The following is a 15,739-nucleotide window of genomic DNA, read 5'->3' on the forward strand; positions in this document are numbered from 1 at the left end:
TAAGAGGCAGTCCTTCCACGGTAGAACAAGGGAAGTAATTACAGGTTTTCCTCGGGTGGAAACAGGAGAAGTAACTACCTCTTGCTTTGGCCTGAGAAACTTAATGGTGGAAGTCGATCAGCCATGGCCTTACACTGTCAAGTAAAATGTCCTTTCACTGTGTTAAGCACAAGAAACTAGTCGGTGGGCATAGAGTGACATTTGCTAAACTAGTTTCTAGTGTGTCAAGAATTACAAGAAGTTAAAAAATGCAGGTGGTTTGCTGATAGGCCAGAGATTGATTTTTATCCTGGAGTGGCAAGTTTGAATTCTTCCGTGACTCTGTATGTCTGTGCATTTTAGAGGGGAGGGGAGGTGATGTTTGAGTAGGGGCATTTGGGCAGACTGCTGGGAAGACAGAAACCTGTCTGACTGACAGCCAATTTTGTCTTAGGAAACTGAGTCAGGAAGAGTACGAGCGGCAGGAGAGAGAGCAGCGGCTGTCAGCTGCTGACGAGAAGGCGCTTCTGGCTGTGGAAGAAGTGAAAATGTACAAGTGAGTTCAGCTTCGAGAGTGGGGTCCGTGCCGGGGGACGGCTGCTGACGTCTTTAAAAACCGTGTTACATTGTGTAGAACAAAACAGCAGAGAACATAAATAAATGGTCACAGGATGTTGAATAGTTATGAAAATGAATAGTTAATTCCCATGAGAAAAAATGCATTTTAAGCTAACGAAGGGAACAGTGTCCTGTTAACAGCCATTGCCGTGTACCTACCCAGTGCTGGCAAGACCGTCCGGGAACTTGGTTGGTGCTGGGCGGTTCTGGGTGTTGGAGGAATTCTGTCAGGAAGCCTGCTTGCTGTAGTGCCGTATCCGAAACCATTACAGCCGTTGGACCGCAGAGCTATAGTCACAGCTCTGGGCAAGTTTCTGTGGCTGTCAGTAAAGGAAGAAAAAAGCTTTGTGGAGGAAGAGTGTCCTAGCAGGATTGCTCGAGAGTGTTGAGGAACAGTCCAGAAAATTACAGTTTTTATTACATTAAATAATAAGGAAATTAGGTCGTCTTAGTTTTGATCGTGTTACTCTCTGATTGTGACCATGTGAGTATTTCTGCGAGGGAGCACGGGTGTCGCAGTAAGGGGCACGTGGTGAGACGGTTTCAAGTTTTCTTTAGTTGGACATTAATTGATAAAAGCAAGTGTGATTCTTAGGCGCAGAATTGCAGAGATGGAGGAGGAACTGCTGAAGACAGAGCGCTCGTTCAAAACCCAGGTAATTCTCCTCCCCTGCGGCTGCGGGTTCTTCGGTGTCTGAGACAGATGCCGGCAGTGGCTGCGACGAGTCCCCACATGCCGTTGTCCACGTGTTGTCTTTCAGATTGCCACCCATGAGAAGAAAGCTCATGATAACTGGGTAAGATTTTTTTTCCTTTCCTTTATTTCGTGTGTAGCGTGCCAGCACTGATTAGGATCTGTTTGTCTCCCGTAGCTCAAAGCTCGTGCTGCAGAGAGAGCGATCACTGAGGAGAAGAGGGAAGCCGCCAACCTGAGACACAAGTACGTGATGTGGCATTCCGGTTCCTCGGTGTGCTCTTGGGTTTCCAGAGGCACAGCGTAAGGAATGGAGGTTGTCTTTTCTCTGTATTCAAGGTTACTGGAATTATCCCAGAAGATGGCAGCGCTGCAAGAAGAGCCTGTGATTGTGAAGCCGAGGCCGGGCAGGCCCAACACCCAGAACCCTCCATGGAGAGGTGGGCCGCACTTTCGGGGGCAGCGCCTGAGGCTGTGTGCGGAGTGTGTGTGCATTACGTTCTGGTTCTGTGTATCTTCATTCTGATGAACTTACTAAAGGGAAGAAAGGTTGCCTCAGGGTGCTAACAGTTCACATCATCTTCAGGTCCTCTAAGCCAGAATGGCTCTTTCGGTCCATCTCCTGTGAGCGGGGGGGAGTGCTCCCCTCCACTGACGGCTGAGCCGCCAGCGAGGCCTCTGTCCGCTACACTTAACCGAAGAGAGATGCCAAGAGGTGAATTTGGTGAGCATTCACATTTTACCTTGTAGTAAACGGTTTCTAGAGGATGACCGCCCCTATTAGTTAAGATTTTTTTAAAATTTGAACTTGGTTAATTAACATATATTAACATATGTTAATAAACATATAATATGTTATTGGTTTCAGAGGTAGAGCTCAGTGGGTCATCAGTCTTACATATATTAATATGTTATTGGTTTCAGAGGTAGGGTTCAGTGGGTCATCAGTCTTACATACATAATACCCAGTGCTCGTTCCGTCCTGCTTCCGCCTTAATGCCCGGCACCCACTTCCCCATTCCCCAACCCCGCTTCCCCCCAGCAACCCTCAGTTTGTTTCCTGTCAAGAGTCTCTTTTGGTTTGTCTTGAGAATTCTAATGCAAACAATGTTTTTAGAATTTGGGTCTGTCCAGTATAGGGAAGAAAATGTCTTAGTTTGTTTTGGTGTGTAGTCTGCTGCAAGATCTGCTTTAGAACAGAAAGCATTGTTACTAATATTACTGTAACATATATTAAGTATTATAAATACATAAAATGCATTTGTAAGTAAGAATATATAATTGCAACTGTTTGCTTTTTACTTTTTTACTGTGAAGTAAAAACTATGGCGTTCCTCTGGGATATTAGAGTAGCTTCAAGACTATATAATTACTGGAGCATACACTCATTTCTCATTAATACACAGTGCTATGAGTCTGTTTCTAATCAAAGACATGTCTGTAATACTTGTTGAGGTATGGAAACCAGATCATACAGACTGAAATCATCAGCCTGTACAACTGTATCAGGCCTGTCACTCAAACACCAGCTGGTGCCATTAACATGCAGGTTTTATTGCTGATCTTTGAATCCAACAGTTCTTATTTTAATTTTTTTTTTTTTTAAGATTTTATTTATTTATTTGACATTTAGAGAGAGAGCACAAGCAGGGGGAGCAGCAGAGGGAGAGGGAGAAGCAGACTGTAGCTGAGCAGGGAACTTGATGTGGGACTCGATTCTAGGATCATGACCTGCACTGAAGACAGACGCTTAACCAACGGAGCCACCCAGGCACCCTTCTTGTTTTAATTCTTAAGCTTTGTGCCTAAGTTGGGATTTCCCCTTATGTATTAGGAGAGCCATTTTTAATGTTGCTTTCTAAGTAGAGTTGAACCCTGTCCTGTCCACAATTGGTTTGTTTCTTCTGAAAAATCCATGCAAGGGTTCTGTTCTTTCTATCTTAAGGGTCAGCAGATGGACCTCTACCTCGTCCTCGATGGTCATCTGAGGCATCTGGGAAGCCATCTGCCTCTGGTAAGGGACCTGAGTGTGTTTGGGTCTAAAACCATGAAGTGGGCAGAGGATCTCTTAGTTCTTCCTCAAAGAGTATATACGTCAGGATAAGTCTAAATCCGTTCTCTGGCCTTTGGCAGATCCGGGATCTGGTGCAGCTCCCATGATGAACAGCAGCTCAAGAGGCTCTTCCCCTACTAAGATGATGGATGAAGGCAAGGTAAGTTCCACAGTTGCTCTGAATTGTAATTAGGTATTTCAGGATGCCTTAAACTTCGTTACAACACCCTCTCTTTGCGTCATCCATCTCGTTTGTGTGTGTGTTATAGCTATCCTATCTCATTTTTTTAAAAAGCAAACTGTTCCCCAAGACCCTGAAGGCCCTTCAGTTCCCAGCAGTACATCTGTGGCTGAGCAGTCAGTAGTAGTAAGTACTTGGAGGTTGAGGACTGAGCTGAGCTGTTACTTGGTATATTTCTGGAAAGGATACGAGGAGCATGACACGAATCTGCTTTGCTTTGAGTTGCACGGCAGTATTGATCCTACTGTTGTTCTTGTCTTGGAAGTGTTGCTGGATTGCTGAAGTCTGACTGGTTGGGGTATTTTCCCCCCTGTTTGGGTCAGGCTGTTAACCAGTAGGGAACATCTGTTGTAACTAAAGGCAGCAGAAAGTCATCACTGCAACTGTGTGCTGTGTGTGCTTTGGCGTCCAGTGTTCTGAGGCAGAGTAAATTATATATAGCCTAATTCCCCGTTTATGCATTTGCAAGTGTGCTGAATATCTCCAGCTGTATACTAGGCAGACCCTGCTTTGAATGACCTGAACTTACAGACTGGTAAAGGAAGAATGCTTGCCAGAAGTGAAATGCTGACCCGTGAAAACCTGTCATTGCTGTTGTGTCCGTTGTCAGCAGCAGCCTTCAGGACCACGCACAGAAGTGTATTCTCTGTGAGAGCTGCGCTGGTGCTCTGAGCATGGCTCACAGTGCTTCCGTGTGCTGAAGTCAGAGTGTGTGTGATCTGACGATTTAGAATTTCCAACCCAGTTTCCCATGGGAAAGGTCAGTGTCTCTTACTATAAAGCACAGCGTTACTGGTGCACAAAGGTAAATATTGGTGCTGTGTTTGCCTCCTTGTGAATAAAACATCGTTTCTGTTGGAAAATGCTTCCACATTTCAGTGCAGGACTCCAGGGACACGGATCTCTTGCGGTCGTTTTATCCCAGGGCAGCTTGCAACTGAGACCCTTTGGGAGCGGACTTGAGAGCAGAGCTCCTTTTGTCAGTGCGGGAAGCGCGGGCACCAGGAGGACAGGCTTGGAGGCAGACCTGATCCTGAATTGCAACACCTTCTTACACGCCGTGTGACCGTCAGCAAATGATCTGATACTCTGTGCCCTCGTTTAAAACAGGAAATCTTCCTGCTCAGAGGCTGAGAGACTGAGGGGGAGAGAGATGTGGAAGGAGATTGAAGGCACTCTGAATGGTGGCTCTTGTGACATGTGCAGACAGTGGATCTTTCTTTGCCCCCTTGTTCTGTCCATGTTCAGTATGGAAATGATGCGCTGCTGTGGCAATGGGAAGGACGTGGGGGTGAAGGGGTCGCCCTAGGAGTCGATCATGGTGTTCGTGGGAGCCACCTCTGTTAGTGTCCTTCAGCCATCCTCTTGCTTTCTCTTCCCCCTGCATATTCTAGCAGTAGTGCAACTCCAGCGAACATCTTGGCTTTGGTGCTGTCCCGTGAACCTGGCCTAAGCTGCTGGCAAGAAGAGACAGGAGGGGTCAAGTTTTTTTTTTTTTTTTTAGATTTTTATTTATTTATTTGAGAGAGAGAGACAGTGAGAGAGAGCATGAGAGGTGAGAAGGTCAGAGGGAGAAGCAGACTCCCCTTTGAGCTGGGAGCCCGATGCGGGACTTGATCCCAGGACTTTGGGACCATGACGTGTGCCGAAGGCAGTTGCTCAACCAATTGAGCCACTCAGGCGTCTCTGGGTGGGGGGATCAAGGTTTGTTGCACTGGTTCTGTTCTTTGAATAGATGCTGGACATCTGCTTCATTGGGTTTCAGCTTTTTTTTTTTTTTAAGATTTTATTTATTTGACAGATCACAAGTAGGCAGAGAGACAGGCAGAGGGGGAGGAGGAAGCAGGCCCCCTGCTGAGCAGAGAGCCTGATGTGGGGCTCGATTCCAGGACCCTTGAGATCATGATCTGAGCTGAAAGGCAGAGGTCTTCGGCTAAGAGGTCTTAACCCACTGAGCCACCCGGGCACCCTGGGGTTTCAGCTTTTATTGGTGTTGGTGCTTGTGTGTGTCATACCAGAGTCTTTTACAACTGTAATTGCTTCTGCTCTGCAGGTGACTGTGGCTGCAAGAGGGCCCCCTCCTTTCCCAGGGGTGCCTCTCATGAGCTCCCCCATGGGAGGCCCTGTGCCACCACCTATTCGATATGGACCACCTCCTCAAATCTGCGGGCCTTTCGGGCCTCGGCCATTTCCTCCACCATTCGGTATGATGATTAAATAGTTGTAATTGACTTATAGAGTATAATTCATCTTTTCTCTCTGTTCCTTGCTGAAATTTTATTAGTGGCTTTTTCAGGCCTAGGTAATGAAAGTGTAAGACAAGCCAGTGCATCTTAACTTCCCCTCCAATTTTTAGGACACACAGGGTGCTGCATAATCCCCCTCTACAGAGATGGGCAGAAGATCTCATGTAGACCAGAGATAGTAATAGAGAGCTGGAAATATTATGTCTGCTGATGGCTAGTTAGTGGGAGTCACCTCTGTTAGTGTCTAATTCTCCGAACTCAAGAGCTTACAAAGTCCTTTAGAACGTAGATAGATAGATTATGAAACGTAAAGCTTGTAATCACTGTGACAAAAGCATAAAAAATGGATCATCGAGTATAGAAGAGGGACAGTTCAACTTAAACTTCCTGCCTTGGCAGTAAATGAGAGGAAGTGTTAGCTCTAGAGAAGGTCAAGTTTAATGCCTAATAAATGTTGCTGAATTTGATTAGGGGGAGCTAGAAGGCCTTTCCCCAGTAGGCAACCACTTGGATTTGGACGGCACATTTAAGTCCATGGGGAGCTACTGCATATTGAATTGACACAGCGGCAGACACTGGAGTTTCCCTTTATCAAATATCTTTGTTATAGTGAAGCCCTTGTTTTGTCATCTGTCGTCTTGCTACGACAAGCTCTAGGGTGCTTTGAAGTGTTAAACCAAGCCCTTGTGAGAGAAAGATGGCAGAACTCTGTAATAAAAACACAAGCCAGCTAGAGCCATGTTTAAATGCTGCCTGTGTGGTTTCCTGGCTTGCCAGCCACGGGCATACAACTTACCTGTTTGCCTCGTCTCCGAAGTCAGGGATGCCACCACCTGACTTCTGAAGTTGTGAGAAATTATAGACTGTCATATCCAGAGTCTTCTGTGTTTACGTGTGTTCATATGTATTTACAGGACTTTTTTTTTTCCAGGTCCTGCTTTACGTCCACCACTAGGCTTAAGAGAATTTGCACCAGGCATTCCACCTGGAAGACGGGACATGCCTCTTGATCCTCGACAATTTTTACCGGGACACCCACCTTTTAGACCTGTAGGCTCTCTTGGTCCAAGAGAGTACTTTATTCCTGGTCCTCGACTACCGCCCCCTACTCATGGGCCCCAGGAATATCCACCTCCACCTGCTGCAAGAGACTTAGCACCTTCTGGCTCTAGAGACGAGCCCCCACCTGCCTCTCAGAGCAGTAGCCAGGACTGTTCACAGGCTTTAAAACAGAGCCCATAACTCTGACCTCTGACATTTAGTCTGAGAAAGTGAACTGTGCACCATTTGTTAGAGTAAAGGATTTCATTGGCTTCAGAATCCAAAAGTTTATTTTAAAAGGTTTGTTTTTAGAATTAAGCTGCCCTGGCAGTATGCATTTTTGATAGTCTGAGAAAGTGAACTGTGCACCATTTGTTAGAGTAAAGGATTTCATTGGCTTCAGAATCCAAAAGTTTATTTTAAAAGGTTTGTTTTTAGAATTAAGCTGCCCTGGCAGTATGCATTTTTGATAGTCTGAGAAAGTGAACTGTGCACCATTTGTTAGAGTAAAGGATTTCATTGGCTTCAGAATCCAAAAGTTTATTTTAAAAGGTTTGTTTTTAGAATTAAGCTGCCCTGGCAGTATGCATTTTTGATAGTCTGAGAAAGTGAACTGTGCACCATTTGTTAGAGTAAAGGATTTCATTGGCTTCAGAATCCAAAAGTTTAAAAGGTTTGTTTTTAGAATTAAGCTGCCCTGGCAGTATGCATTTTTGAGCCAAACAATTGAAAAATATAATTTCCCCCCTAAATAAAAACCACCTCATAAGCTAGAATCTCCTTACAACTTTGAAATGTGCAATAAGGAATACCTGTGTTTTAGTTAATGTAGCGTATGTAACTGCTAAATGATTTAGAATGTCATAGAAATATGAACATTTCCTGTGGAAATGCTAGAAGAACATGTATTTCCATTTATTACCCTATTTTTAGTGTACACCAGTTGAACACAGAGCAATGGTGTTTATTAGCTTGGTTTTTTAAAATACTGGTCGCAAAGACTGTTACGCTAAAAATGTTTACTAAAAGATCACTTTGTCTCCCTTCTTGCCGAAGTTCTTTGTAGTAATAGTTCATAAAAATTTGGTTATTACAAGTGTTGTCTCATTGAATTGTTTTCTCACTAAACTGCGTACCGTTCGGAACTGCGTAAACTGGGGCTTGCAGAGCTGCCCACAGTGACCGGCAGCATGCTCCCTGTTGCTCAGTGCTCGGGAGATGCAATCTGAAGTCCCCTGGAAACACCACAACAACCAGATGTCTTCCTTGTCCTTTAGAGAAGTCAGCGGGCCCCTCGGTGCGGCATTCACCTGCTTTCGGGTGACTCACTGCCGACCTGACGATGGTCTCTGAGCATGAGCTCACCGTCGTAGCAAGAGCTGTTTGCCCCGAGGTTCTGTTGCAACCATATTCGCATTAAGGGTACATTACCGATAACTAGAAAATCTGTTGTGACCATAAAAAGTAAGGAAATTTCCTTTTCAAAAAGTACAGCCTATTTCTCCCGTACCTTGCCTCTGGTTTTCAAGGAAAACGGCAAAAAAAGTTCAGAAGAGTGCAATACTATGAGAAAGAATGATTTAGGACTAAGGTTTGTAGGTTGCCCATGGTTCTTTTTGTTGATTACTGCTACTCCAAAATTAGTATTTGAATATTGGCACTTAGATTTAAAAACCAGTAAATATGGGAATCTGGGATTAAATCATATTTAAAGTATTACTATACCTATTACTACTTCTTGCTTTTTAAATAATCTTTAGGATTTAGATTAAGTTATGAAAGGCTGGTAGTATTCACTACTTAGAGTACACTTTCCCCTTCTCTGAAGTTCTCTGTCATGATACTATTGAAACCCAGACCATGACCCATCAGCATTCTACTACTTAAAGTACTAATGAATGCCCTATAAAATAAAAAGCAAAAGCTTCACTGTGAAACTTTTTTTTTTTTTTTAACACTAAACTACCAGACAATAACACTTTGAAAAGATAGAGACCACTGGGGCGCCTGGGTGGCTCAGTGGGTTAAGCCGCTGCCTTCGGCTCAGGTCATGATCTCAGGGTCCTGAGATCGAGTCCCGCATCGGGCTCTCTGCTCAGCAGGGAGCCTGCTTCCCTCTCTCTCTCTCTCTCTCTGCCTGCCTCTCCATCTACTTGTGATTTCTCTCTGTCAAATAAATAAATAAAATCTTAAAAAAAAAAAAAATAAAGATAGAGACCACTGAAAGAAGACAACTCTTTAAAATTCATGAGTAGTTCTTCAGGAAGATAAATCACAGGTGTCTTCCCATTTAATTTCAAGAACAGGAGACGAGAGAGGAATACCTCCACAGGTAATAGCAGAGGTTATTTTTACCATGTCAATAAGACTGAAACCACAAATCCAACTCCTGAGTAAGGTCAGTCTCTTCAAGACACAAAATGATGAGGTTAATATAATTGCTAATGTTAGATAGTAATGAAATAGGCGACACCTGCTAGCAAAGATAATCAAGTTGCAAAGATAAATCAGACCTATTTTAATGCCAAAGCCAGTCCTTTTTTACCTCTACATATTTTCAGTGTTTGTCCTGTATCTCCTGTTCCCAGGAGTCCGTAAGGTGCAGAGCAGGTCTGGTGCTGCTCCCTTGAGCTGTGGACACCGCGCCTCCACACCTCCCAGGGCCCCGTGGCCACAGCAGAGCCCGGGCGGCCTCCCTGTCCCAGCTGCTTCACGGGGCTTCTGCAGCTCCTCGTGTGTCTGGGCTTAGTTGCTAAAATCATCTCATTGATGAAAGTGGCAGCGTTTTGGCCTGAGAGCATTTCTACTACAGTTCTTATCCAGTAGCTGCCTTTTTTTCATTAGACAGTAAAAAATAATTTGTGGGAAGTACAGTATTCTGTGTCTACTGCTTCCAGGTGATCGCTTGTCACCCCATTCAGGTCTGAATTAAAGCTACACTAATGACACAGCATTCCATTCAAGCTTCTTTAATACTGTGGAAAGGCATTGCAGTTCATACAAACCATACTTATGTGAACGACAGCTGGTGCTTCTTCATATAAATTATCACTGACATACATGTCTTACGCTCTATGAGAAAAGAGAAAGACCAACAGATCAATTTTGCTACATTTTAATAGTAGGTACTTTAAGGGATTATTTTTTAGGTCTCGTCAGCAACATCAAACAGAAGGTACTGAGTACTCCACAGGGTACAGAGCGCTGCCAAGCACCTTAGAACATATACAGGACTTGGAAAAAATGTGGTTCTTGCCCCCTTGAGGAGCTGACAACCAAATAAGTCTAAGGGTTGAGTGAACAACAAGGTAATTAAGGCAAATTCTTCATCCCCTTGAGCTATTGTGGACTGAATCATTTTTGGAATTAATCTAATTAATACAAGAGACAAGACTTAAATTTGGTTGAGAATTCTTTCAGGCTCTAAGTTTTTAACATCTTAAACAGAACTGACAGACAACCGGAAGTAAAGACCAGCTTTCTTGAAGTGCAAGGGCTAGAACACTTCACTGCGGCTGTTTCAAAAAGCACACAATGAACTGTAGGACTAGTTATTACACTAGTTTAAAAACAGGCCAAGTACTGGTGCGTTCCCCTCGTGCTAGCATCGGTCATTCAACATAGTGAATGTTAAAACGTGTGGGTCTGTATCTAACCCACAGAGAGCCCGCCCCCAATGTTAATGTCCTGTGTGTCACATAGCCGCCTAGAGTGTCCTCTGAAAGTTTTATTTATGGCCCATTAAGTCAAAAGTACTGTAAATAGTCAAATTATAATAAGCTAATGACCTGCATATTTCCATATGGATGAAAGTCAATATATCTACATAGGAAATAAACGGCAATCCTGTCTACCTATATGAAAACAACTAGAGTAGCTCCGGATAGCTCCAGATTTTGCATACTCACCACTCCAAGAAGAGGTATGCAGACTGTAAAGGTTCACGATCAGTTGTCAGAAAAACAGCAGTTAGCCTGCGGCATCTCACTAGCATCTGACTCAGTGTAGCTTACATGATTTAGAAGACGTTACAAAGCCATCTAGAAGTCTAATTATTCCGACATGGTTCCATCATTAACCCTAGAACCACTATCAGAAAGAAGAATAATGTGACGTAGAAGAAAAGCTAATCAACGGACTACAAATGTGCTCTTTCAGAAAAACAATCTGGTCATCTGGAAAAATCACAGCTACAGCCTGGGAACCCTCCCGTCTGGATACTGATCTGGCCAAGGCACACGATTTCTAACCAGGAAAACTATGAGATCAGGGTGAGTTTAGGCCACCTCGGAGGAGCAGCCTATCCCTTTCCAGACTGACCTCCCTGGGCCGAACAGGCGGTCCAATTCCTCCTCTCGGAACAGTTTCATACTCTCCTACTCCCATCAGCCCAAAGTTTGGCATTAACTCAAAAAACCGAAAAAGCATACTGGAGCAAAAGTGAACGGATGTGTAAACTCTAGCACATTCTTATTGCTGTATTAATTTTTGAAGACGAGCAGATCCTACCCACAGCAGTGTTGTTCCAGGAAGCAGGGTAGGAACAGTGGTGAGTTAGAAAAGAGACTATGAATTGCACAAATACTATAAAGGTAAAAACATGTTTCAAAACTACAATAAGCCCGTATCCAAAGGAGTTGTCTAGGTCAGTGGAGTGCTGGGCTGTGAATCCCACGGGCTCGCTCTGGCCTGCCGGCGCCCGTGTGGCCCGCCTCCTGCCCGGTGGAGGGGGATACGCTGCGCAGAGCTGGGCTGGTTGCTACTGTGTGGGAGAATTCACAGACGTTCCCGGTGACTCATGTCAGGATCATTCCTTGTGCAAAGTCTGATGTAGATGAAGATAAAGTGGTTTCTTGGTCAGTAACTGCAATTTCTTTCTTTTAAAGTCAGTGGGTTTCTTGTATCTGCAACCACAGTAGAAAAGTCACGGTTTAACATACGGGGATCACTGGCCTGCTCTACAGCCCCACACTAAGAGGAGGAGTCCGCATCAGACCGGTCCGAGGCCGGCGTGCGCGTCACTTACAGTTCTATTACAATCGGCCCAGCTTTAATTTCATCCATCTCCATGAAAGCAAAGCACTTGGTGCTGGTGAACCTTTTTTTCGGCTTGTAGTGTTTGAATTCAAAGAAGATAGCTGCACCTGCGGAAAGAACACAAACCGCATCAGCCCGGGCGGCGCGTCCTCCCTGGGCCCCTCAGTTTCTCCCGGCGGGGGAAGCGTCCGAGCAAGCAGCGGTCAGCAGTTTTACACGGTAACCTCTTGTCAGTCTCTCTGATGAGACCACGGTAGCTGTCACCTAAAACTCCTTCATCCGAACGAAGTGACACAACAAACACAGAGGATGCTTGCGAAGCACGAACGTTCCCCACAGACGCTCGGCAAGCAGCGGAGCCCAGTAAGGGCTCGTCAGAACATCCAAGCTTAAAGCACGGCTCCTCCCTGAAACAAAAACTCAAAAAGTCAACTTTTTGGGGGGTTTTGGAGTTCAAACATAAAGCATGTGCTGGTTCACTTTTGAATTAGTACCGGTTTCCTAAGACCTTTTATAGTATTCAAAGCACAGTTTTGTTTTTCCCAGAATTCTAAATGTCCCGGGAGACAAAAGGCTAAGGAGGAGCCGGCCGGGTCCTACTCCACCCCGCCCCCGGTGAGCAAGTGCCAATGGGGGGTTTAGAGGTTCTCATCACCCCAAAGCCCAACAGAGATGCTCTCCCCACAGAAAGAAGCTTAGAACAGAACAAGCTGCCTCATCAACGTAGCCAAGAGCAATTTCTTTTTTAAAAGATGTTATTTGAGAGAAGGAGCTCACATGTGCGCGTGAGCAGGGGAAAGGCCAAGGGAGAGAGTCTCAAGTAGATTACACGCTGAGCGCGGGGCCATGCGGGGCCTAATCTTCATACTGAAATATCTTCAACGTTATTTCTTAAGCCTATCCTCTCTGTTCTAATAGCGATTCTCCAGCTTTGGTGTGTATGAAAACCAGGTGCAAGCCCCCCCAGAGACTGCTGAGCCGAGCCAGTGGGTTTCTGAGTCAGGAGGTCTGCCGGGAGGTGGGGGCCCTGAGCACTGGCATCTAACGTGGTTCCAGGCGCCGCTGCTGCTCAGACTCACGGCCCCCACACCCATGGCAGCCCCACGACACAAGACACAAGTCTTCCAGGGGCGGAGCCGAGGAGGGAGCAGCACCAGATTGGAGAAGTAAAATGTCACATATTTTAGAGAATGTGGCAATGGCTCCAAAAGCACTTCTAGATCTCATACAAGCTTCCTGCAAAGTGTGAAAATGTCAAAAACTGCAAGACAATCTCAGGTGACGGAGGGATCCTGAAGTCTTGTCCTAGAACACAGACACTCCTGCAGCGCACACAGCACCGAAAAGCGTTTAGTCTCAGGAACCTGCTCACTTGGAAATGTAACTTCACCTTTTTAAAAATGTGTTTTGTCCTTTCCCAACCTCCTGCCAACTACGCACAACTTATGGTATCTTTCTGCCCAATAAAATCAGCTGGAAAAACAGCTTATTCTTTCACCCATCGGAGACTAAACCGTCAGAGCCTCTGTCTCCCTCCACTCTTCGGTAAGAGGAAAACTTAGACATTTTGTTTTGTTGTCCAAGATGATGAAATTTAATAATTAAAGAACACTTTATTATACAACTGCTATTTATTATACAACTAGATCATACTATTCCTAATTCCCATGTTTTAAAAAACCGATACTTCAGACACTAAACACTATGTGACACATACTTCTGCCCACACGCTAGCTAGCTCGAGGGCACACAAACCCAAGTTGAGAACTCTGGCCATCAGAAGCCAATGTTTACCACCACAAACCAACCTTTGGTTAATTTTTCAACATGCTTCTGGAGCTCAATGTCCACATTAAAATGAACATATGTATCTTCTTTTCTTGAAGCCACAGGAGTATCTTGCACAGGAGTTAAATCTATGCCATTCAGATCTAGAGAGGGAAAAAAAGAGTTTCAAACATACAGACTCGGAAACTGCCAACAAACCACAGAGGGTTATGTCTCCTAAAGCGGCCTGGCAAAAGCTGCGAGGAGAGTCTCAGATACGGACACCCCCTCTGGTGTGAGTCGGGACGTAGGGAGCTGCCGGTTTCTGGAGGTGTACGGAGGGAGCGGAGGGCCGAGTCTGGGAGAGGCCTCAGGGCCAGGGGAGGAAGCCTTGCCAGGTACAGGTGCTAAAGAAAGCTTGAGGACAACGAAGTTTGATCCCTATTTTTAAGAAGGGAAAAGAGCTTTTGTCTTCCTTACACTGCTGTACTGCTGTAGGCAACAAAAATCTGGAACACGAATGATATCCACAGTGGGGCCCCACCCCTATTTTCCAACTCTGATCAAGCGCACGGCGTGGAAAGGCCTTTCATCAAACATGACAGAATTCTCCTGCTGTATTTCAGGGAGAGTCAGAACAGTGGCCATGAAAGCTGCCAATGAAACTTTTCTCTAAGTGAGTCATTCTTTAGACATGTTCCCTAAATTCTGACTGTCCCTGCTCTAAAGTAACCTGATTTACAACAACCACAGGGTATACTAGGTATGGTGCACGGTTTTAATTTCCTGGAGCCAGGAATCTTGCAGTTTAATCAAATTCAACATGGACTCAGTTAATGACTAGCGTTTATGAATGACTCAACAGACTCCAACCTGGGAGAACTTACAACAATTTAATACGTTTGATTATTTTAGTTTAGTGTTTGCAACGGTAACAGAGCACCTAGAACATTACCCTGCAGTACATTTCTACAGTGTATTTTACCACGTGAGATACGTAGTTTTACAAATGGTCTATCACATAGTGTAGGGTAGCAAGACTTTCCAGTAGACCATGGACTTGGGAAACGATAACATCAGAGGTTCAAGTACTTCAGCATCAGTGATGTGGGTCATGTGGTCTCCATGTTAAAATTCTTCTCTGTGTCTGAATTCATTTTTCTGTTATTTGGTACTGATGAACCCTGAGGTCTGAATTTACTTCTGTGATTGGTAAGTTTAGTTTCAGCCTGTTTCTTTGGTTTGCCTCAAGGTGCAGATTAGCTGTAGATGAAAACTGATGGTGCAGGATTCCTGAGAAATAGTATGGTAACCTTATCCTCAGTCGCCCAGTATTTATTTTTAAAAGACCACTGAGTGCTTTACAAATAAAGTGCCCTATGAAGGCTTGACGCCAACAAAAGGATCCATCAGTGCAGATTTCGTCCTAAACCAAAGACTCAGAAAGTTATTTTCAAGGAATAAATGGTATGCCACACCGGACAGGAAAAAACAAACAAATCCTGAAGAAAACCGTGCTTAGTAAGAAATACAACGTTTCTTTCACGTCCCCAGCATTAGGCTCAGGGTACGGCTATTCATGGATGTGCCCTACCTCCCCGTCTCCACGGATGGTTCACTGGAGGCCCGATGCACGCGCACGCACCCCTGCAAGGCTCCCCTGGGCCAAAGACACCATGGCAGGAAGGAGGGGGCCCAAAGGGGAGCTGTGGGGGAACAGGGGAGCGTGGGGCTTGGCCAAGAGAACCACACACCCTGAGAAGGTGGAAGGAGGCATCTGCTGTTGAAGACAGTGGGTATGTTTAGTTCACACCCTGGATCGGATTTTAAGGATACGGAAATCTACCAAAAAACTCTCAACAGCAAATGCGCATGTCAGTTATAAATAATGAAGTATTTTTAGAAACACTCTCAGAACTACTCAGTGAAGGAACAAGGATGGCTGCCCAGGGATTTTCCCTCACTGTAGGGCAAATGCAAATGAACGGTCACAGGTGCCAGGACCCAGCCCCACTCCTGCCCCTGGCCCCAAGTGCGAATCAACATTACACGGTTTGCCGGAA

General features: G+C 45.0%; 2 protein-coding genes across 12 annotated transcripts in view; one reads left to right on the forward strand and one right to left on the reverse strand.

Annotated features, from left to right (window-relative positions):
* The window catches only part of MIA3 (MIA SH3 domain ER export factor 3), an 80,621-nt gene extending 72,653 nt beyond the window's left edge, over positions 1-7,968 (forward strand). For 7 of the 10 annotated variants that reach the window (XM_013055558.2, XM_013055557.2, XM_045081181.1 and 4 more), the window contains 11 exons: positions 434-535; positions 1,193-1,253; positions 1,359-1,394; positions 1,470-1,537; positions 1,631-1,731; positions 1,878-2,015; positions 3,237-3,305; positions 3,425-3,504; positions 3,640-3,711; positions 5,639-5,789; positions 6,763-7,968. In XM_013055558.2, coding sequence (XP_012911012.1) covers positions 434-535; positions 1,193-1,253; positions 1,359-1,394; positions 1,470-1,537; positions 1,631-1,731; positions 1,878-2,015; positions 3,237-3,305; positions 3,425-3,504; positions 3,640-3,711; positions 5,639-5,789; positions 6,763-7,073 — 1,189 coding nt within the window. In that variant the 3' untranslated portion in view covers positions 7,074-7,968. The remainder of the gene's footprint in view (positions 1-433; positions 536-1,192; positions 1,254-1,358; positions 1,395-1,469; positions 1,538-1,630; positions 1,732-1,877; positions 2,016-3,236; positions 3,306-3,424; positions 3,505-3,639; positions 3,712-5,638; positions 5,790-6,762) is intronic. The other 3 variants (XM_045081182.1, XM_013055562.2, XR_006607076.1) reach the window with 2 other exon arrangements.
* Positions 7,969-9,971: 2,003 nt separating this feature from the next.
* AIDA (axin interactor, dorsalization associated) overlaps positions 9,972-15,739 on the reverse strand; it is a 37,587-nt gene continuing 31,819 nt past the window's right edge. For both annotated transcript variants that reach the window (XM_013055556.2, XM_004751448.3), the window contains 3 exons: positions 13,718-13,840; positions 11,899-12,016; positions 9,972-11,776 (listed from right to left, as the gene is read on the reverse strand). In XM_013055556.2, the coding sequence (XP_012911010.1) occupies positions 11,680-11,776; positions 11,899-12,016; positions 13,718-13,840 (338 nt within the window). In that variant the 3' untranslated portion in view covers positions 9,972-11,679. The remainder of the gene's footprint in view (positions 11,777-11,898; positions 12,017-13,717; positions 13,841-15,739) is intronic.

The sequence above is a fragment of the Mustela putorius genome, unplaced genomic scaffold (genome assembly GCF_011764305.1).
Source record: "Mustela putorius furo isolate JIRA1106 unplaced genomic scaffold, ASM1176430v1.1 tig00000508_pilon_pilon_pilon, whole genome shotgun sequence".
In the NCBI taxonomy this organism is placed as follows: domain Eukaryota; kingdom Metazoa; phylum Chordata; class Mammalia; order Carnivora; family Mustelidae; genus Mustela; species Mustela putorius.